Source organism: Phaseolus vulgaris, chromosome 9, assembly GCF_000499845.2.
Source record: "Phaseolus vulgaris cultivar G19833 chromosome 9, P. vulgaris v2.0, whole genome shotgun sequence".
Taxonomy (NCBI): Eukaryota; Viridiplantae; Streptophyta; class Magnoliopsida; order Fabales; family Fabaceae; genus Phaseolus; species Phaseolus vulgaris.
In genome coordinates, this window is record NC_023751.2 from 12,588,250 (window position 1) to 12,611,969 (window position 23,720).

Sequence of the window (23,720 nt, forward strand, 5' to 3'; positions counted from 1 at the left end):
AATTTTGTTTTGCCCTTCTGTTTTTCTTGTACGTGTGTGTGCAGCTGGTTTAACATCCTACAAATTGCTTCCTCATCTCCAAAATCTCAATATACCCATAGTCCACACTGTCAAAATTACTTTTTTTTTGTTAGGTTGCTTCAATTTGAATTATTTCATATAAAGCCGTGTAAGAAGAAACCAACAATTTTGGTAGGCACAGGAAAGGGCATACGGTTTGTGCTTTGCGGAAATTATTCGATGACATTGGTTTTCATTTTTCAAATGTGAATTTATCAAATTGTGTGGATTATTTTTAGTGGAAGTCATCACGTGGATTCAAGAATTAATACGTGATAAAAAAAAACTTACGTGGACTTTGTACTCATAACAAGCAAATAATTAATAAATTAAAATGTCCCCGTGTACTTTTATATTGACATTTTAACCTATTAATAAGACAATTGGAGTTATGCATATACTTGAAGAATTAATAATCATTGGATTTAGCGTGTGAATAGGTTTGGATTGTAATTTGCAGTGAATTGAGTTGTCTTAATTCTGGTATCTTCAACCACCCTTTGTTTGGCGCGTAATTGCATGATGATGAGTGAGTGTTGGAGTATAAATTAGAGAGGGCAAAGGAAAGTGTAGCAGGAGTTGTGATGACAGAGAGATGTTATTTTCCCTCCAACCACCCATTCAGATTCTAACAATATTTATTTCATTTCCCTCTCCCTTTGTTTTCGCTACCTTCGTATTCCCCTCATATTTTTATGGTCAATTATAGATCCGCTGTTAACTGCTACATTACCAAACAAACCAATCTCAGTTTGATACAATCCATAGGGTTTTCACTCTCATGGACCTTCCGCTTCTCAGGAACGGTCTCCATTTTTCTCCAAGAAATAAAAAATACCTTCTCCTAATTGCCTTCTTCGGTGCCTCCGGTTACGCCGCCTACAGGGCTTACAATTCACCCTATGTCGCTCAAAAACGCCACCGTGTTGCCAAGCTCCTCAGAACCTTCGTTACCGTCGCCGAGTTGATTTCCGATTCTGCACACTCCGTTACCGTTATCTCTAACGACTTGCACCGATTCCTTGCTTCTGATTCCGACGAGATCCCCACCAGTTTGAAGCAGTTAGCGAAAATCGCCAAATCGAAGGAATTCTCAGCGTCGCTGGCTAGGGTTTCCGAGGCTGTGACCATTGGGATTTTGTTAGGGTGTAACTCACTGGCGGGTAATGATAATAACGGTATTGCTCCCTCGGAAATCACCGCGGAAGCTTCTAGATTCTCGGATAGGGTCTTAGAGAAGCTTTTCTCGAAGGCTGGGACGGGTTTTGTGTCCGTTGTGGTTGGGAGCTTTGCGAGGAACTTGGTTTTGGGTTTCTATGGTGCTGAATCGATGGGGGAGAGGTCTCAATCGGTGGTTCCTAGATGGGTGGATGCGATTTGTGACGAGAGGTGTGGCAAGTTTATTGGGGATTGTGTGCAGATTTTTGTGAGCACTGCGGTTGCTGTTTTTCTTGATAAGACAATGGATGTGAATACCTATGATGAAATGTTTGCCGGTTTGTCGAATCCCAAGCATCAGGAAAAGGTGAAGGGGATTTTAGTTTCCATGTGTAATGGTGCTGTTGAGACTTTTGTCAGAACTTCGCACCAGGTTTTGTCAAACCGGAGTGAGAGGTCGAATTCGGGTTTATCTATGTCTTCTGTTGTTGTTCCAGCAAGTGAAGATGGGTGCCTGAAACAGGAGGTTTTTCTGCAGCAGGTCAGGATTGGAAGCTCGGTTGGGGGGCCTCAGGATGTTGGGTGGCTTGAACAGATTAAGTCAACGCTGGCGGTGCCGGCAAACCGAAGGTTTGTGCTTGATGTCACGGGGAGGGTAACGCTTGAAACGGTGAGGTCATTTGTGGCGTTTTTGATGTGGAGAATATCAGATGGATTCAAAAGTAGTGTTGGTAAGGTTCATGATGAGGTAGTGAACAGAGGACTGGAAGTGGTAAGATATATTGGAGCCAAGTCATCGGTTATTTTTACCTTGTGTCTTGCTTTGTATTTGCATATTGTGGGTGGTAGTAGGATTGTTTTGCCTGCTTAGTATGATGTTTTTCATCCAACCTCTTAATTGTAATGCAGTTGGAATATAATGGCAGAAAATTCAGATCTTTTAGTTAGGTAGCATATATATGTTTCCAGGTATTAAATTTGAGTTCATATTTCAGTACGTGAAAAAGAAAAAAAATTCTGGCTGTAATGTTCGAATTACTTTTTTAATCGATTCTCCATACCCAAAAACTGAGGCAATGGTTTAAGCCATCTTGCTCAAATTTACTTTGCTTCAATGCTGGTTGTATATAAACACAACACCTCTGAAAATTTGGATGATTATTTTATACTTTCTTGAATGGAAACAAAGTAAGTTGCTCCATCACTGTTATAGTTGAGGCATATTCATCTGCAGCAGTATATGAATATCGGTTTTGTTGGCATCAACCAGGCTGATACCAAGATTAAGTAATATTCTTCTATCTATTTTCTGTAATTTATAAATAATATTCTTCTAATTAGCCTTCCATCCTTGGTACACTTAATCTTAGTCATAAAACCTAGTTTTAGTGCCTTGCTTGTTTGTTTTTATATGGCAAATGGACAATCATATTTGTCTGAATATGCTGCTTTCCTCTCTCTATAAAGTTGACATTTAGCAGATTTGACTCTCTGCAACTGCTATAACTGGAACTGGCTGCCGGGTTTGTATCTGACTAATTTTTTGAGATTGTTGATGTAGTCAGGTGAGTTTAGCCTCTCTTATCCTTGAGCAGCAAACTTGGTTTTGTCGATTACTGTATGAGCAGCTAACTGCGTACTTAATGTTCCTAATACATTCTTCTCTAAAAGGAATATCGCATGCACATGGATGCTTTACATTCTTTACATTGTTGTTAATATTATTAATCAGTACTGTTCCTTTTACATGCATTCTATTTCTTGCAATGGTTTCTTTAGGATTAGATTAAGAAGTCGTATCATGAAAGAACTCTTCATTTAATTAGTTCTGTTGAATCAGCGATACTCTTTACGAGTTGCTAGCAGTTACTATCACAGTTTTTTTCTCTAGATATGGCAATTAAATCTTAATCCATGGTTACTCATATCCCATCCTGCCCTGATTTTGATGGATAAAATATGCTTTGACTGAGTGTGTTTAGGTTTTTCCCAATTTGCAAAAGTGGGGTGGGTTTATGAATGTATCTACTTGCACCTGAATCCATCTTAAAGTCACACATGTGTATGGTGTACCTTGTGAGAGATGAGAGTTACGAAGGTGTGCTGTCAAGATTTACTATTTCGCCTTTGATACTTTCTCACTCTCTGACAATACACATGCATTTCTCTCAATCTTATTTCTTGTCATTGTTGGAAATATAAATTAAGTATTATGATTATTGAATCTCTTAAATTATTATAATTATTCAATAGTAAAGTTGAAACCATATATTCAGTTCTTAGGTTTCTAATTTTATAATTCATTTATCTATCATTTGAATTAAAATTTTAAAATTTTGCATACCCAGCTCCTTCAAAGCTGTAACTGAAGCTGGAGAGGCAAAATCTAGACTAGACTCATCCCAAATCCATACCTAGTCTTCTTGACTTTACTCAGCATTTTTGTCCGTTATTCCTTTTAAATGGGCCCAGTTGCCTTTTTATTATTCATGTGATCTTGTCAGGGATTCAGTCTGGGGTCAATAGGGTACGAAGTTATCTTCAATGCTCTTACTGTATCCTGTTGAATATATATGATGTTTTTGTTCTTAGAACATGCCAATGCAACTCTATCTAGCTGATTTGAGTATTATAATTTGATTCCTTGTTTCTCAAAATCTGACTAAACTGTAGATTTGTGTCCTCTTCTGTTTTCTCTTTTGCAATGAATGAGATGTGGTTTAAGAGTTGAACACTAAAACTTTGTAAAACCGTGGGACTGAGAGGCTGTCTTTTCGTAGATTTAGAATTTGCTTGCTTCTCTGGCTGACGCGTTTTCTTTAGACCAGAGGACCTCTACCAGATTCTATACGTAGCCGGGTTAAGCGTTCTTCCTAGTTTGCACAACAAAAACATAACTAGGTCGTCCGCAGTGAGACTTTTTGTTTGGAATTTCAGAACCAATTACTTTAGAGACAAAACAATGAACCAATCACATAGTACTGAATGTCACTGCAGATATGGATTTTTCTTGGAAAACATTGTGTCTTCGTAACCCTTGGGGGTGCTAGGCAGTTAAAACTATTTTTGTACACTACACCTCTGTCAATCAATAGAATGCATTCGGCGTGTGTTATTTTCATAGATAATGTTATTTTAATATCAGTAATTATTTATTTTTAACCACAATATCAGTAACTATTTTATTACTTGCGGTGTAACCTATACAACATATACACTAACAGAAGAGAAGACAATAAACTGCAACCCAATTTAAAAGTAAGCTATGACTGGGAGCAGAAACTTGGAGAACCAATCTAAAATTGGAGAATGCACACAAAAATCTAACCAGCATATCCCAACACATTAGGACATATTTATAAATAACAATCATAGTAAAAATAAATGGCTAAAATTACTGCTTTCTGCCGATTAATGCAGTACTCTTGTTGCATGACCTTCAAATCATAATCACCTAGAAGATAAAAAGGAATCATCCAAAACACAACAAATTATTAAAATAAAATTTATATGTATCTTGGAGTTGAGCTAGCTCCCAGCACAAATCTGAAATAGTCTCTGATATATAGGAAAATACTCTGTGAATTTTTAACATAAGTGATGAATTAGGGATGTTTACATGTATTCATGATCTTAAATATTTGGGATCGAGTATTTATGTGTTTCAGTGAAATTAGAATTGAGTATTAGATTTTGATTCAAACCCAACCATTAATAAAATATATTTATAACTTTATTTTATGGTTTGTGTTCGTATAAAGAATAAAAGTTGAGAAAACTATATATATATATATATATAATATTTTTTTCTCTTTTTCTTTTTCTGTTTTATGGAAAATCCATTTATGAATTCCTAAACTAACTTTCTACATATTACAGACTTTTATTTATATTTAAGAAATTATTCTATTTTTGTTAATAATAAATCACTATAAATTCATTTTTTTTTTCTCTAGTTCCTTAACTTTGTCAAAAGGGATTTTTTAAGCAAATTTTTCTTGCATCATATCAATATCAACATACACCTTATTATCTTTTAATATTTTTAAAATTATTCTTATATTCTGTATTTGAAAAATCTGAAACTCAAAAAATAGAATTCAAAAGTTAAAATCTCATTCCATAAAAGAAAATCCATGATGACAAAAAAAAAATTGATTTTTTTTTTTTGAAATTCAAAAATGTGTTCTGGAAAATAATTTCTGGAATTCAAAATGTGTTTTGGAAATTCAAATCCTGAAATGTATTCCATAAAAGGGGTTTTGGAAGTATTTTTTTTATCTACACCCTCTTTTCATTCAAGGTCATTTTTATCATTTCATATGAGCATTTTCGTCATTTTAATAACACATTGGATGCTGGTTGAAATTGATATGGTGCGGGTAGAATTTGTCTTTTATTCATTCATTGGAACCTATTATTAAATATGAACGAGTCTGTATAGTATCAAACTTCAGGACACCACCATATTTTTCTTCTTACACCCCTATATTTTTCAAAATATTTAAATTATCCTTAATAGTTTTGAATGATTTTATAATAAAGAGTGTTTTGAAGCAACAAATATTTTCCAAAATAGAAAATTCAAAAGATAAAAAACTATTTCAGAGTATATTTTTTTTACTTTCAGAATAGTAAATTCCGAATTCAAAAAATGTGTTCCAGAAAATATGTTCTGAAAACATTTTGGAAATAATTATCCAGAGGTCATTTTTAAAAGAGGTAAAATAGTCTTTTAAAAAATGGTGGGTGCAGGGAGAAATTTGTTGGGCTTCAGGAAGAAACATCCCAAACTTCAATTACAAAGGTCACAGAATTTTGAAAGCCCGTTTTTACGTCTTCTTAATTTTTTTAATTCAAGTTTGATTTAATTTTTTTGATGTTTCATTTAACCAAAATATATATACAGTATAAACATTAAAAAATTATATAAAAACACATCGATAAAAAAAATCAATATTTTAAAATTATAAAATAATATTTATTTTTTACACTAATTGACTTCATCTAACCCACTTCACTGTTTTAATCCGAGTTTCATAAAACTCAATCGAATTCACTGCAACCCGCGCACATTCTTATCATTCATGTTGAAAATAAATAGAAATAAGAGAAAAGAGAAATCTTTAACCACAGAAAACAAGAAGAAGAGTTGCAAACTAAAATTAATATTTTAAATATTTTTTTAAAAAATCGATGAAAGAGAAAGAGTACAAAGAAACTGTGTTTTAAATTTATTGAATGCAAAAATAATACGAAGCAATCATGAGAATGTATCATTAGCTTATTCCAATTTTTAATTTCGGCGTCCCCCCGCGGTGTGATCCATCTTTTTTCTGAATTATAGAACCACATTTCTAATCGAATCCTCTTCTTATTTCTCAAGTATTTCTTTAATTCTTTTAAGATTATAAGAAACAAAATAAAAATAATAATATATCGTGTAATTAATCACAGATCCAATTTATACTTCCCTTTCTTTCCTTACTTAATCTTATATGTTAAATATTGCAAAATGAATTTTAACGCTAACTCAATCCTATAAAACTCTTTCGTGCCGAAAGTGACAACTTGTACGTGAGATAACATATGATGGGTGGTCCGATAACGTGGATGACCTGATAAGTCCAACAAATACTAACTGGGATATGCTCAAAATGATTATAATACCATATTATAAAGTGGACTTTAAACTTAACCAAAAAAAAACTAGCTTTTAAGGAGAGGTTTGCATCCACTTATATACAATGAATTGTTTTTATCTCTAGTCGATCTCAACAAACATCACTTTTATATGTAATAAAAAAAAATTGTACTTATTAAACACAACTCCTTCAATCAAAAGATCCCAATCTTATAATTAATCTTGACTCATTATGAAAATTTCTTTGACACCTCATAATGATAATTTTTTTTCCCAAGAACGCATGATTGTAATAATTTGTACAGTGTTTGTGTACAAAATCTAGTTGCAAAAAGAAAAAGTCAAAATAACCTCATTTTACAGAGTAGGTGATGGGTGAGAAAAAGTAACACTAGTGTGATTAGTATCCATTAGCAGTGGCCAAAGGTAACCCATGATTCTCAAAAACAGAAAGGTAACCCATAATTCATGATTTATTACCTCATTAGATAATAAACCCACTACCTCCATTCTACACACCCTTTCCTTCTCCTTACTTCATCTCTACATTTCCAAATTATGATTTATACACCTCAACAATAATATACAATTTCGTGTGTTTGGTTTAATTTTTAAAATAAATACTTACTTTAATTGATTTAATATACTTTAGAAAGGATTTTTAAATAGTTATTGTGAAATGTTCTGGAGCTATGGACGGTAATTACACAAAGATGTTAATTTACTGCGCATTTGTTTGAAAAATTGTTAAATTTTGTGAGTGCGAAAAGTCTTTTATGTGTTCTTGCAATGGTGCCAATGAATAAGCAGTTTTAGAATGTCCAAAGTGTGATTCATGTTGCATGTGTGAGAGAGATCTAATCTAACAAAAATCTTAATCTATAAGTTGAGAGTGTATTCAGCAACGTTGATTGAGCAATACTTGACAACGTACGCTATGATGAAATTTATGAAATAGTTTAAAATATAGCTGTCTATAACGTGTATTTTGTGCCAGATGCAACGTAACTACAACAGAGTACGCATTGCTTCTATTCCACTGCCATTCATTTTTCAGTGTGTGGGGACGCCACTACATACTAATTTAGCTTAGGATCAAACATTATAATTACAATTAACAATCAATTATAATACATAGCTTAAACCATCAATAACATGGTTATTTTAAATCTCAAGTTAATTACAACTTAATTACAAGTTGATTTTATATAGTTGATTAATAACTAAAATGTATTTTTTTAAGATGTTATTAAAGTTGTTTACAGTTGATTATAATGAGAGTTTATTTATTTTACAGGTGATCCGTTATCACATCGTTATTGGATCACTTATAAGATCACTTATAGTATATCGTCATACACATAAATTGATAAATTTTACTAAAAAAAATATGTGATGAGATTTTATATTGTATTGTTTTTTATTTATTAATTATGAATTTCACGTAGTACAAAAATTGTTATACTACTCTAATATAAAATATTAGAAATGACTTGGTTGTTAAAATTTACTTGTTGGTAGAACTTTAGAGAATGTAAAGTTTACACTCATTTTAATTCCTTTATAACAATATATAATATGGTTTAAATAATTTGGTCTCAAATTTTACTCGATAGATAATGTTACTATAAAAGAATATAATTGTAAATTTTATTAAGAAATAATATATATATATATATAATTTTAAAAAAACAAAATTAACAATAATATAAACACTAATTTTGAAATTTAATAACGTAAAATATAAAAACATCATTGAAATTAGGGGTAATTAACTAATTAGTCTTACTCAACATCTATATGTGTCTCCTTTATATATATATATATATATATATATATATATATATATATATTAAAACACACATAATTATGAGAATGAGAATACTTTGTAAGTCTTAATTAATAACCTCTCTAATAGAATGAATTGAGAAATTTGTTACTTTATACTTATTAAAATATTTAATTGTTATCAATTATTAAAATTTAATCAGTAAGTTTTCATAATTTAAATTAAAATCTGATTGTATTTCATTTTTCAAATTAAAACAATACAAAAATTAAATAATAAATTATAGTGCTTTTATTTTAATAAATTAAATTTAATATTTCATACATGTAATATATATTTTTAAAAATATAGGACGTCCTACTTTGTAGACTAAGAAATCAAAATGAAGTGTTAATATGTTAGTAAAAACACACACCGAAAAGAAAATTAATTTTATTATTAAAATAAAACAATTTTAAAAATTAATCACATTTAGTATTTTTAAAAATATACAGTAATTAAAATAACATTTTTTATAAAAAAAATATCTTAAATATGTTGTTTTATACGGTCAAATTGACGATAACTCTAAAACTCAATACATTTTATCATAAATACTTGAAAAATATGAAAACACAGACACAATAATACTTACGAGTGTATAAATAAGATTATATATATAATATTTATTTATTTTTTTTTACACAATTTTCATTACCGGTGCAGTTTACGAGTCTACAATAATGGAAAATAATTGTCTGCTTTCAATAATTAATTATTTATTCTAGAAAAAGAGTTTAAGGTATGATTAATACATATACATTTTTAATATAAATTCACGAACAACTTTATTTTAAGAAATGTTAAATTTATTATATTGTTTCATTACATCTTCTTACAACATTTAGAAAAGTACTTAATTACGAATATTTTATATTAAACTTGATTGTTATCGTTGATTAAACTTTGTAGAGTCCGTTAACCACGAAAGCTGAAGCTTCTTAAGGTCTACCTTCTGTTCTCGCTGTGCTCCTTTCAACTTCTTAGCGAAAACTAATTCCATGGCTGCCACCACTTCTTCTTCCGCCTGCACCGGCTTCTTCACTCTCCGATCATCCAACTCCGTCGAGTCCAGGGCCTCGTCGACGCAGGCCTCTTCCGGCTGCGGAAAGTTTGATGGCGTGGCCATGTGGTTCATCAACGGCGTCACAACGGCTTTCTTCGCCTCCTTGAACCGTTGCTCTTGCATTCGCATCGCCACCCAGGAAGACGGCGAAGACGCCAACGACTTGCCGTTGATGCTCAACGACGGAAATCTCCGCCACGACGGTGTCGTTTCGGCCACCGGAAGCAGGAGAAGGAGCGGGAAAGGGAAGAAGAGTGAAGCTCTGATCGTGAACGAGGACTGAACATAAAGTCATGTGAACACAAATACCCTTCCAATCGAAATCAACGTCTCTTAATTTTCTTGGTATGTGATATAATGTTGTATCTATGGGGTTATTAATACCTTAATTATGTTTTGGATTGATTTTGGAGAGCCAAAATGAAATTAAGAATTAATCTATCTTTGATATTATATATACAGAATGAAGAATGATCATAACGTGTAATGAAATAAACTAAATGGAGCTCGATTCCCATTACCTTTTTGTGCAATTTTCTGATGTTTCTTATATTTTCAAATAAATCATGAGCTAGAATTAATATGATCGACAAAATTATGAATCGCTTATTTGTATCCAGTTATGAAATCTGATTGTATATTCATTTCTAGCTTCACTTGCCACTGACTGAACTAGCTATTAGATCCATAATGAGAGACTTTGATGGATCAACATAATTGAGAAAATATTGATTTTTAATGTGACATTTAATTAGCAAGTCACATCGTATTAAGAGAAGTTTGATTGAATGGAATTTTCTATGAAAATGTTTTGTATATTAAAATTAGTTTATTTCATTGGTTTTGTTATTCTTAAAGTGCCTATAATGTTTTTTGTCTACTGAGGCTTGAGGTTGTCATAGTCAAATACTCGTTACATATAGAATTTTTTGGTTTACTTTGTGCTGAAATGAAACTGAGCTTTCATTTCTTATCAATCAAAAAAGGAAAATGCCAAAGGAAGAAAATAATTAAAGTGATGGGCAGGGAAGGGAAGGAAGATGAGCGTGCAAGAATTGAGTTGGGAACATGATTATTGGGATCGGAAAGAAGATCATACATTTTTGTTAGCTTTTGATATGTGTAGCAATTAATTTAAAAATAACAAGTTGCTGAAGATTTGGTTTACTGGTGTAGATTGAGCATGTTCTGTGGACTAAAGCTGCATTAAAAAAAAAATAACATGGGCACACACTCTGTCACTCGGTTGTTTTATATTTGATGATGTTGTCGTTTGGGTGGTGATGATTGTGTTGTTTCGGTGGACAAAGTTTCTTTCACTTTTAAAACTTTGTCCCTTGACTTTACATCAGCAACAAGGAATCCAAGAAATAGTTGAAGAAGACGCGTTTGCAAGACAATTGAATTAAGGGGAACGGCATCGATTTTATTAGTGAGATATTCATTTGCCTAATTATCATTAATTTATTAACCCTCTCTTCTATAGATTCATAATAAGCCCCCACTCCAATCCTGTACCCAAAATCTCCATAAATTCTCAATTTTCTCTCATTTTTTATTTATTTCAAGCAGTATAATTGAAACAATACTCATACATCCTTATGCATTTAAAGCGTACAACTTATAATAAAAATATGTTTTAATATAAGTTTAAAAGTTTTTTCACCAAAATGGTGTAATTTGTTGGGTTTATTATATAAAGAACATTTTTTTTAATAATGTGATTGGATAAATCATGTTATTGTGACTTTACTTTGAAGAAGTGATGTCAAAGGTAATAACTTGAAGTGAGATGATGATTCACGTTTTAAAGTTGTGTTAGTCTTCCACCACTATGGTTGAAATGTTTTTAAACATGTGATGGATTAGACAAGTTTGCTTAAAATTTTAACAACAATTTTAATTCTATTATTTTACACTCAAATGATATAATTTTAAGCATACTTCTCACAAACATTGATGATTTTTGTTTAAAAATATTTCAACAAAAGTTGTGAACAAATAATATAATTGAGGTATAGATCTTCATCTCAATTCAAGTTATGCAATACACGACTTTTTTTAAAACAAATTTGGGTTACAATAATATAATTTGTCAATTTCATAATTAATACTTTTTTTTTTGTCTATTTAGGCAATAAAACTAATCAAATACACTATTTTTGTGTGAAAAACTTAAGTTATATATATATATATATAAATAAATAAATATGTAAAGAGAATTCCCTATTTTAACTGTTTTTAGTTATATACACAAACTTGTTTGTATTTTATCATTATATTAATATTTTATTTTATTATTTTATTTTGGTTATTTCGTCATTTTATAATTACTTAAATTTAAAATTTTAAAAAAAGTTAATATTAAATTTGAAAGAAATTATTTGAGAGACTTGCACTACATTTATTTAAAAATAATAAGTTAAATAAAATTTTGAATTGAAACATGGTTTGATGGTCAGTTATTTAACTCCCGGGCAAAATGCCAGGGCAAAATGACACCGTACAAAAGGCAACTTTGAGAGAAGTGTGAGAAAAAAAGATTGAAATAGAAAAAAAAACAAAAAGAAAAAGTAACATAAAAAAAGGAATATAAATCACAAAAAACTTAGTTTGTTTTTTCATTCTCGTCAATCTAAAGGTATTTCTTATTGAATCAATATCATTATCGTTTATTTTGTTCTGGTCAATCAATACAGGTTGTATAAATTATAATTGCTTAATTGTTAATGCTCCTTATTTTTATTTTATTTACTTCGCTTTTCATTTTCGTACAACAAGTGGAGGTGGAAGAGGAAGAAAATAGAAAAGCAAAATATACTAAACCGTTCCTTGAATACAGAACGTTCAGATTTTTGCATAAGTAATAAGATTGATCCAAACAATGGTGAAGGCGATTGATCCAAACAATGGTGAAGTAATCGCCTTAAGGAAGATGATGATGGCGTGATGGCTTTGCTCAATCAGTGGTGAAGAAGCACTATGAAGAAAGCATCTATACAACTCTCTGTAAGAAAAAGAAAAGGAGAAAACAAATGTGCAGGATGAACTCTAAAAAGAATAACATAAATTAACAACAATGAACAGTGATGAACGTGAAAAGAGAGAAAAGAGAATTCTATTATTCAGTATGTTTAGTAATTACAAGGGTGCATTATGTAAAAGAAAAAGCAGTTAACAAAAGGGTCATACATAGGGGCAAAGGGGTTACAAATAGAAAAGGCCCAAATTAAAGTAACCCAAAAACAAACTAACAAACAACAAGTACAAAGTTATATGTCATTATTGATGTGGGTGTTGACGAGGACGATGAATGTGTTCCGGCATTGTTGTGGAAAAGATGAAATAGATTAGAAACATAAAAAAAAATGTAAACCACTAAAACTTATTTTGTTTTTTCATTCTCGCCAATCTAAAAATATTTCTTAACGAATCAATGTTATTATCGTTTATTTTGTTATGATCAATCAATACAGGTTGTATAAATTCAGATTATTTATTTGTTAATGCTCCTTATTTTTATTTCTTTTACTCGGCTTTTCATTTTCGTACCGCAATTGGAGGCGGAAGACGAAGAAGATAGAGAGAGTATCCCAAACCGTTACTTGAATACAGGACATTCAGATTTGTGCACAGGTACAAAGTTATCCTGATGTCATTGATGGTGTCGGTGCTAATAGGGACAATGAATGAGTTCTGACATTATTGTGTAGAAGAAAAAATTGATTAAAAAATAAATATTTTCTTAGATTTGTTACTGAAGTTTCTCGTCATATTCTTATTTTTTTTCTTTTCATTATTTTATTTCTCTTTATAACTAATTTTAAGAATGATATTATAGTTTTGTTTTAATTTCTTTTTTACTAAGCAACTTCTTTCTTTCTTTTGTTTTTTTTTCTTCCACTTTCACTATGTTTTTTTTGTTAGTTTTTTTTTTCTATTTCACATTATAATTTGATTTTTATTTTTCTTACGAGAATAACAATCTACTTTTTTTTTAATCTTGATAAGAATATGCAAATAAGAAAATAATAAATAAAATTTGTAAATATTTAAAATTAGAAAAAATATAAATGTTATGTTTTATACAATTTGATTATTGTTATTATTTAATTAATGAAGATATTCGTTAAGATTTTTTTTTTAATCTCGAATATCATCTTTATTTTTATTTGGTTTTTCATTTAAAGATTTTTTTTTTGGAAACTTTTATATATATATATATATATAAATCGATATTTAAAAATATAAATACATAGATCTATATTTTATTTAAATAAATATAAATATACATAAAATAATAATAAAAATAAAAAATGCGGACGCATTTTTCTAGTATATATGAAATTTGTATAAATATTTCTCTTTCATTTATAAATACTTTTGTAATTTTAAAATAATTACTTTTAGTCAACTTGATTGGATTATGTGATGTGGGAAATTTCACTTGTACAATACAAAACTATTTTTTTAAAGGAATTAGAGCGGAGAATTTTTGTATTAAAAAATAATTACAAAATTCAACCTACAAAACAAAAAATTCATTGAGATCGTGAGCCATAATTGGGCCTAGGGTCCTTCTACAACGGGCTTATACTTACCAAAAGAAATTGAGGGAACAAAATATAAATTAATAAGTTGTAATCAAAAGTTAAAAAATCGCCGTTGCCGGGGATCGAACCCGGGTCACCCGCGTGACAGGCGGGAATACTTACCACTATACTACAACGACCAGATGTTTAATTAAATTACAGCTAGATTAAATACCTATATATATTGGAAGTTCCCCTCGTTGTGTGTCGTAATGTCAAAGCACCGAACAACTTCTCTACTCTTTCTTCTTCTCGAACACTGTCGTGATTGGGAAGCTCATCATCGCCTACTGTTCTTGGTCATAAACCCTAAACTGGATTTGTTTCTTGAACATTGATAACAGAAAGCAATTGAGAAGATGCTTGGCGTTGGAGACGAAACCCCCTCAAGGTACATTTAATTTCACGATCACGTTTGTGTTCTTCTTCGTTCTCTTTTTTGTGGCTTCACTCGTGTTCAATTTTATGATTATGATTCGGTTGTGGAAGGATAATGCAATCTTTCATGATGTTGCATCGTGCATTAATCTTTTTCCCCAGTTTCTTCTTTTGATGTTTTGGATGCGCTAGTAATACTGTCCTGCATCAATTTCTTTTTTCTTTTTGGTAAATTGTAACTATTAGTTTATTTGATTTGTGTTCCTAAGGTATGAATTGTTGAGCATGGTGAAGAAGCACTCCAACTTAATAGGGAAAACGGTAGTTGAGGAGCAAGATGCTTCTGATATCGAAATGGATATGAGGTTTTGGCACGATGTATTTGATTTGTATTTTGTCTGTGGCAAGGAGTCAAGGGGACGCCAAGATGATGATCTTGTTTTCTTTGTCAGAAAATTGGTATGTCTTTTTCAACTTAAAATTTTTTCGGTTCATTTGTTGTTAATCTTTGTTCAAACGGGTTATTAGTGATTTATAATTACTATCTTTATGCTATGTTCTTTGGTTTAAAGTTGGAATGCAAGCAATATTTGATCCTTTTAGAAGTCTTGTTTTCCTTCAGGGTTCCCTTGTTTCTGGTTCCAACAACAAAACAGAGAGCGTTGAGCCTTATTTTGTACGCAGGTGGGCACCTAAGGTAAATTCAAATTTAAAATCTATTCAAAATCTCTTACACGTGTGCAAACACAATATAAGGGTCTGCAGAAGTTCAAACTCCGAAAGTGCTTGTTGTCAATGTTTTCACGCTATACGATGAATCGTTTTCCTGTGTGCTTCTTGTATATGATGATAGTATTCTAACTTTTCTTTCTCCTCTGAATCATTTACATCTCAAAGAAGAGCAAAAACAAGTAAAAAATGTTTGTTACTGATTGATCCTTTACCCTTGTTCATGCAATCCAAGGTGAAAACTATTGTTATAGGTGTTTGAGACTTTTAAGTGTCGATGGCATTCATGGATATCTAATTGTTAAACAATTCAAAATTGCTTATAACAAACCAACATGTTAATCCAATCTCATTTTTTAAAAGTTGTTCCTCTTTTATTTTGGTTTGGGCCTTTAAATTAGCTTGTGCTTACTTATGTATGCTATTTTAGTCATATCACTAGTCAGTATATATCTTTGACTCATACTCCTCACATTTAGGATTGAACATCTCAATGAGATTTGTAGGACTGGACATCTACCGTACATGTGATCCTGCAATGACCCATTTAACAGCGATAGAAATTGGTTTAATAACAACCATTAGGATAAACTTCATACCGTGTTAGAATTTTGGTTTATGCCTTACTCAAAATGTAAGATATAGCCTAATTAGAATCTAGGTTTGAGTTTGTGTTAATTTGAGGTTAAAGTTGGAGAGCCCAAAAGTATTTTTTTAGGCAACAATTTCTTCGTTCTTTATTGGTGCATTGGAATTGACAAAGACACTTATCCAAACATAACGCTTAAAGTTGGCCTGGGCATAGTATGAGTTGAATTGTGACAAGTATTGAGTGCATGAAGGTGTTTATGTATCATGTGGCTTGGCGTTATTTACCTTGTTAACCAGTTCTGTTTTTTAATTGCTAAAATCCTTATGGTTTATTACGTAGGATTTGGTTGTCCAACCATTGTGATGCCAAATAATTTTGTTCACTTTTTCTCCACCAGTTGCACGACTTAGTTGATGAAACTTCTATAGATGTGGACTGGAGGCGTTCATTTTACTTGAATTTAATTGCCCATACATCATTCAGTGTAACTGTTGCAATTTGCAGGTAATGATTTTCTTTCCTTAATTTTGTTTCCACCATTGTGTTTCACTATTACTAATCTTTTAGATGGTTTCACAACCATTCAGGTTGCCTCTAAAATTTGTTTAATTTGTACCATGGTCATGTGCATGCATCAGTTAATTTTTTTGCAAAGTCTCCAAAGAACCGATCTCTTTTTTTCTTAAATATTGGCAAGATAGATGATTTGTATGATTGCATTGTTATTCGGTCATTTCTCACCAACAAGATTTCCTTTATGCCAAATACCAAAGCTCATTTCAGTTTCAGCAGTTTTTTTCCATACTTTTTGTTGCCTCATCGTTTTCTCAACCGTAATTAGAGTAACTTGCAAATTCAGATTGAAACGTTCTGCAACTTAAAAGAAGAATCATATATATGTTCTTCAGGCCAATAAAATGTTTGCATAAACTTTTAAAATCCTTACAACTTAGGGTTATTATTCATAGGTTCCCCACAATCATTTTTATCTAGGCAATCTGATTTGAGTTATCTATTTCTCTAGTCACCAGGATCTTATTAATCATCGAGCTGGGCAGGATAAACCTTTATCCCCTATATACAAGGTAAGTGTATAATGAATCTCTCTCCTATTTGCATTGCCCACACTTCCTCTACTTGTAATTGTTTGTAAAAGATAATGTTGATTTTTTTTTATTTGTTCTCCTCTCCCCTTTTAAGTCATCTAATATCCATAGGTCAAAATTGAATTTACAAATCTTGTGATATATGTCAATTTAAGGTTCAGAGAAAATGGCAGATTTATCAGCCCTAAGTCCTGTTTTGGTGGGATGATGATGAATAATATCCATCTTCAAGATACTGCTTTGGCATGTTTTGGAACCTTAGTTTCTTTTATGAAGGTGTAGTTCTTCTGGTATTGTTCAGGCTCACCCCAACCCACACCAAATATTTCAGTCCTGTCTTTCTAGCTGTTTCATTTTTTCCTTTTTTTTATTTTCTGTATTGATTAATTGCCATAAAGATCTGTTGGGAATGCTGGAAATATCTTTGCACAATTCCAGGCTGTACTTTAATTCTATGATGATGAATTTCAGTTGTAATGGCTTCAAATTTGGAAGTGTGGCACTGTAAGTGATTTATAGATTTCTGTTACTTTGAGGTTAATATATCCTCCTTTTATATCAGTTTAAAATCTTGATTTAGACTTTCTTGACATTTTCATCAAGGGTTGCCAAGAACCCTATTTCTCATCCATTCCTGTATGTATCCTCATCCATTCCTGTATGTAATAAATTGTGACTTTAATTTAACTCCTTTCCAGTAGTTGGTATTATTCCATTCTATGCATGGTTATCAAACTTGTGAGTTAACTTGTAAACTCGTTCAAGTTTATGTTCCCACCCCCATTTGGGAGAGTTGACTCGGAAACAAACTCGGTAGACTTGTTGTGAACTCGGCCAAACTCGTGACTCTGCAATCGAGTTGGCGAGTCTAGAGGGGTTTTCTTTTTTAACCCAAAACATCGCCAATGATCGTCATTTCTTGTTCGGAAATAAAAAATCTCACCGCGATGAGGTTCCTCTTCTCCTTCACCTCATGGATTAGGGTTCACTTCATGTCATTCTCTTATGTGATCACACCAAACTCACCACTGTTTCGTTGTGTGCTGGTGTTGTGCTCTTTGGTTGTGTTTCTCTCTGCTTGTAGTTCTGGTTGCAATTCTCTACACTTGTGATTCTCTCTCCTTGCTGTTCTTTGTGCACGCAGCTCTCTCCTCTTGTAGTTCTGATTTGCTCTTCTCTGCTCACGGTTATTAAGCTATATAAAATAAATTTTTTTAAATTTTAATTGCTCTTCTCTGCTCACGTGGTGTTTTTCAGTTTTGATTTTTAATTATAGAAAATTTAATATGTTTTTTTAATTTTGTAATTAATAATTGAAATTAGGGAGCAATTAAATGTATGTGTGGATCAAGTTCAACTGATGGCGATCCAAGTCCATCCTCATCTTAACAATTTATGTTTTGTAATATTTGTATGAATTTATGTATTTAGTATTGTGGACTTATTTTGCTTAATTATGGTATTGAAATGTTGAATTAGTATGTTATTTGTATAATAGAAAATTCATATGAAGTAAATTCTTACGAGTTTACCATTCGAGTTTACCGAGTTCCCATGACTTCATGTAAACTCTCAAGTTTGGTAACCTTGCTTGCTTCTATGTATTACATCATTGTATGTTTTATCTCATTCAAGTTCTACATTAAACTATTTTTGTCCCTTTGAAATGGCTATAGATTTGAGAATGCTATTGTCTACAACTATGATTGTTTTGTTCTTTCCTACGGTCAACCTATTGTTGGTGTTGTAGTTTAAATTTGTTTGTCAATAAGGATTTGTTCATAATTTTGGACTTGGAGGGTCCTTTTCTGTGAAACTTTAAGCCAGTGCATTTTTATTCTCAGTACTATATGCCTAACAGTGGTATGTTGGAAGTTTAAAATGTCTAAAACTCTAAATGTAAAAATACACATAATATCCTCTGATTTCGCAGTGTCACCCTTTGTACTTTCTCAGATTGTGAAGACTGTTTATGCATCCCCAAGTCGTGTAAATTTTCAATTGGACTCTAAAAAGGCAAGTATACCTACCTTTTTCTTTTATATATTGATATTTAAAAGAATGAATACTATTGTTTTTGGATACTTTATACTTTTATTGACAATTACACTGTCCTTGATGTGTATAGGAAGTGGAAACGACTCCTGCTTATCCAGATATATGTTTTGCAATTGATGATTTTGACTCTACTTTTGATGCTGTGGTAATAAATCACTTTAGTAAGTTATTACGTTTTTAGTCACCTTTCATGTATGGAATGTTTATACGTTTTTGATGCTGTGGTTTACATTTTCTAGTTAACTAAGGTGATAGTTTGTAAATATGCCCTGCTTTATCTGACTTGTTTCATATTGCAAATCAGATTTAGATGAAATGTATTTCTGAGATATCTTTATAAATGTGATTACAGTCTCAATATGTAGACTGTTTACAACCTAATTAAGGAAAGAAATAATAAGTAATTAAAGCTATATAAATCAAATCAAATCACTAAAAGATATCAAATATGTCCTAATAAATAGAGAATGAAATCTGCACTTAATTACGGATAATTATCTCCTAATTATGCAGCAATACGGTTATCTTGAAAGGCTCCATTATTTTATTTATGTGTGAAATTTCCACTTCCTTTTAAAAAAATGTATGCTAGTTACAGATTAATGGCTTATCTTGATAATTGTTAATGCTTATGTCGTTCAGTCAAGGGCTGAATTTCTATTGATATTAATGCTAAATTCCTAATTCTCATTGTCATGTTGTATTTATTTTCTGTATGAATGCTTTCTTCTGGTTGATTGTTCTTGACTTGCCCCATATCAAGAGTAGACATTGTTGAATGCGTTATGCATTCTGATTGTGATGACTTCATGAAGTCTTGGTGATTTTATTTCCCCGCAGGTTTTGACCGAAAAAGATCATTGCTATTGTGTAGTTCTAAACGCACATGATGGGGCAGCATTTCCAAGTGAGAAGGTGTCAAGTGATTGTAGTACTAGTAATAGCTCCTCTTTGGAAGTCCATACAAGATCTGCTAAGAAAAGGGATACAAAGGTTTAATTACTTCTTAGTTACTATATTTGAAATTTATTTGCTTTTCAGATTTTGATAATCTGCTCAGTTTTTTGTTTTATTTAAATGCTGCATAATATGGACTGTATGTTCCTTCTACATGCTTTGATGTTAATGATGAAATATGCAGCTGGAACATTTGTCAGTTTTTGCACATGCCAGGGCTAAAGATAGTGCTTGTAATTTATAATTGAAATGTGAGGACTGTCTTTACATTTAGCTGATTATAGCATGAACATTATAAGATGAAACTATTCATACCACCTTCATATGTTTTATAAGATGAAACAAATTGTTTAAACAATTTGTTTGCAGGACATACTGTGACAGAACAGCTAAGTTCAACATAATAAGCCCATACCTGAAATGCATGCTAGACTGTTAGTTCCTAATGGCCTTTCAAAATAAGTGTGATTTCTTCAGAGATGCCCTCTATAACCTATAAATAGAGAAGTAAATGGAAATTAAAATTTTATCTAACTGCTATCATGCCTTTTTTTATTGCTGAACCAAGTTTTATTTTCAACATTCTCTGTCTAATTCTTCAAATATCTTAAATTATTCAATGAGTATGTCAACAATAAAAACTTAACTTATGCAGAACTTCTTAAATAACTAACGTTTAAATATTCTGATGTTCTGATATCTTCGATTTGCAGCTTACCCTTTTCTCAGGATTTGTCAGCTATCAAATGGTTCGAGATGCTTATGATGGTAATGCTCGGGGATGTATTTTTGCACATTTAACATATATTGTAACCAAAGTATTTTACCGGATATGTGGATATATTGCTTCTCTTGACTTGACGTGTCAATGTTATTTTGAATGTCTAAATATTTTACAAATCCATTAACCATGGTTTGGTAATTTTATTCATCCTTGCTGAAAAAACAGTTCCCAACCTTATTATGATATTTCATAAATTCTATTTACAGAAATTTTCATATGTAAAGCAGTTTAATGGATTAATCTTTTGTTACATTGTTTGTTTTTCTCTTCTTTTAAAGAGACTTTCCCTGTTAACTGCTGCGGCAACACTTTACTTCCTTCATACCGGAAAATTCGAAAAGCTCATTATGTTGATGGGTGCTACATACCATATATCTGTTGTCTCTTTAGTCAGATACAACATATTTCCTCTTGCTTCATTGCAGCTGGCAGGTCCCGATTTGGGAGCCTTTTATCAGTGGGCCATTCTTCTGGCAAAACAGACAGGATTTACATGAAAGGTCCTGGAGGCCGAGGAGAAGTTGAGGTAGCTGTTTCTGGTGTTGCAGGTAAGAAACTATTTTATGCTTGGGATTTCCAAAATTTGCGCTGATACTTGACATGCTATGATCTTTTACCTTCCAGGATTTCTGTATTACAGGACTTAAGAAAATAAGATATGTATTATTGTTTGTTTTACGTTATGTGATCCTGTATTAAATTTTGTTCTGTTAGGGTAGCAATTGCTTCTACAATGTTTATGGGGTTAAAAGATCAAAGCCTCACGGCAATACTGTTTCTTGTTTAACTATTCTAGCCAAATATGTTGTGAAGCTTGTGTATGTTCCAATCTTATCAATTGAAAGATAGATATAAAGATGGCTGAAATGGAATCTCTCTGTTGCAATGTCAGATCAAAGCCAGGAAGATTCGGGCCCATTTTCTCCAGTTATATCAAAGAAAGGGTTTGGGCTTGGTGTAATTGTCCGCAAAGCAGCTTCTGCCGCATCAGTAGCAGCAAAGCATGCTTATGCAGCGGCCTCTGCCTCTAGCTCAAATTTTGATGAGTTGATACCTTTGAAGTGCAGCTTAATGTCCATATCATTGCCATGGGAATATATTGCATATGATCTTCTGTTTAAGGTGAGGTTTTGTGTTGATCAATTGGGTTAAATGAAATGGCATAATGGCATGGCTTTTAGCAAAATGTTAATATGTATCTCGTCTTGACAACTTACTTCGTTTGGGTGGTGTTACTCTGATATCACATTTCGAATTAAAGATTAATTGCCTACTTAGCTTAAATGGCATGTTTTATTTTCATTGCTACCCTTCGATTTTATTCCACTGATTAGTGCCTGATTACAGTAAGTTTGATTGTCAAATTAGGGAGCTCCTGCAGTTAACATGTGATCATAAGTTTTATCTGTGGGCGCAAAGAAAATCAAAAAGGAGTTATCTGCAGGTACACTACCTTTTTAGAAATGAAATTCGTTTATCTTCTGACAGAGTTGTCTTTCGTGCATGTCGTGCACGTGCATACTCAGAAATGTGTATATTTGGTGTTGGGTTGTGTATCCCTGGGTAATCTATGTTAGTTGGTGTATATGTTGGATTATTGTAATTTCTATATTTCCATTTACTAGGGTTAGCTTCTTCCCGACTAAGGCATTTTTTTAAATTATTTCAAAAGTTACTTATACCTCTTAACGAATTCCACTAGAGATAGAAGGTGAAACAAACTTGTCTTCGGTCAAAGCTGAACTGCACGCAGGCAGCGATTGCCACTAAAAACGGGACTTTTAATTTTATGGATTTATTTATGAAAAAATATGTATCCTCATTTTGTATTAATTTTCATAAATGACTTTATCCACGACTGTTAGTGCTAGCATTTTTTAGTCACAAATATAAGTGGTTGACTCTTAAAATACCATATTCGTTTCTTATTTTTAAGCGGCTACATAAATTAAGGGTGGGCAAAAAATTCAATTTATAAAATTCAATCCATAATTATCTAAATCCATATTAGTTTTAATCCATTTAAATTGATTTATCTCAAATCCAAATCCATATTTTTGGATTTTAAATCCAATCCATTTAATTGGATATGGACTAGATATAGATTGGATACATTTCTGGATTATCTAAATTGCATTTTGGGTTGGATTTTGACTTGGCTCGATCTAGGTTGAGCCAAGACAATTCAGACTCATATTGAGCAAAGTCGGCCCAAGTCCACATTAAGCTGAGTCGTTCGGGTCCAAGTCGAATCGAGTCGGTATGGGCCAAAGTCAAGCCAAGTCATTTCAGGCCAAAGTCGAGTCGAGTCAACCCTTGGGCCAAGTCGAGCCGAGTGGTCGATATTGAGCCGAGTTGGCCCATGCCAATGTCTAGTCGAGTTAAGTCTTTCGGGTTCGGTATTAAGTCGAGCAGGCCTGGGTCGATATCCAAACAATCGAGCCAGGACTGATGTCGAGCCGAGCGGGCCACGACCCATATTGAGTCGAGCAGGTCAGGGCTGATGTTGAACTGAGCAAGCCCGGGCCTAAGTCGAGTCAAACAGGCTCGAGCCAATTTCGAGCCGAGCAGTCTCGGGTTGATGTCGAGTCGAGCAGGCCCGAATGGAAGTTGAGCAGAGCAAGCCCAGGTCGATGTCGAGTCGTCCGGGTCCAGGCTGATGTCGAGTGGAGCGGGCCCGGGCCGAGGTTGAGTCGTCTAGGCCTGGGATGATGTCGAGTTGAGCGGGCCCGGGCCAATGTCGAGTCGTTCGGGCCTGGACCGATGTC

The 23,720-nt window shown here is 32.3% G+C and overlaps 3 protein-coding genes and 1 non-coding gene across 7 annotated transcripts; 3 read left to right on the forward strand and 1 right to left on the reverse strand.

Moving 5' to 3' along the window:
* Window positions 1–468: 468 nt before the first annotated feature.
* On the forward strand, window positions 469–2,174 carry LOC137821553 (protein PHLOEM PROTEIN 2-LIKE A10-like). The gene has a single exon (XM_068626198.1). It carries the CDS (start codon window positions 842–844, stop codon window positions 2,087–2,089), a length of 1,248 nt encoding a protein of 415 aa, XP_068482299.1. The 5' UTR covers window positions 469–841; the 3' UTR covers window positions 2,090–2,174.
* Window positions 2,175–9,411: 7,237 nt separating this feature from the next.
* LOC137822819 (uncharacterized) lies at window positions 9,412–10,276 on the forward strand. The gene has a single exon (XM_068627821.1). The coding sequence runs from the start codon at window positions 9,692–9,694 to the stop codon at window positions 10,037–10,039; it is 348 nt and encodes a 115-aa protein (XP_068483922.1). The 5' UTR covers window positions 9,412–9,691; the 3' UTR covers window positions 10,040–10,276.
* A 4,140-nt stretch (window positions 10,277–14,416) lies between these two features.
* TRNAD-GUC (transfer RNA aspartic acid (anticodon GUC)) lies at window positions 14,417–14,488 on the reverse strand. Its single transcript has one exon. It is a non-coding gene; the product is annotated as a tRNA-Asp (tRNA).
* A 59-nt stretch (window positions 14,489–14,547) lies between these two features.
* LOC137821255 (uncharacterized) lies at window positions 14,548–22,598 on the forward strand. Of its 4 annotated transcripts, none has more exons than XM_068625761.1 (12): window positions 14,548–14,739; window positions 14,996–15,185; window positions 15,349–15,423; window positions 16,445–16,551; window positions 17,072–17,132; window positions 19,110–19,169; window positions 19,282–19,356; window positions 20,052–20,204; window positions 20,882–20,936; window positions 21,378–21,500; window positions 21,845–22,074; window positions 22,321–22,598. In XM_068625761.1, exons 1-12 carry the CDS (start codon window positions 14,708–14,710, stop codon window positions 22,342–22,344), a joined length of 1,185 nt encoding a protein of 394 aa, XP_068481862.1. In that variant the 5' UTR covers window positions 14,548–14,707; the 3' UTR covers window positions 22,345–22,598. The 4 variants fall into 4 exon arrangements, with proteins under 4 accessions (XP_068481862.1, XP_068481863.1, XP_068481864.1 ...); XM_068625762.1 differs by having other exon boundaries at window positions 14,558–14,739; window positions 15,333–15,423; window positions 19,110–19,173; window positions 19,286–19,356; XM_068625763.1 differs by having other exon boundaries at window positions 14,558–14,739; window positions 15,333–15,423.
* The last annotated feature ends 1,122 nt before the right edge of the window (window positions 22,599–23,720 follow it).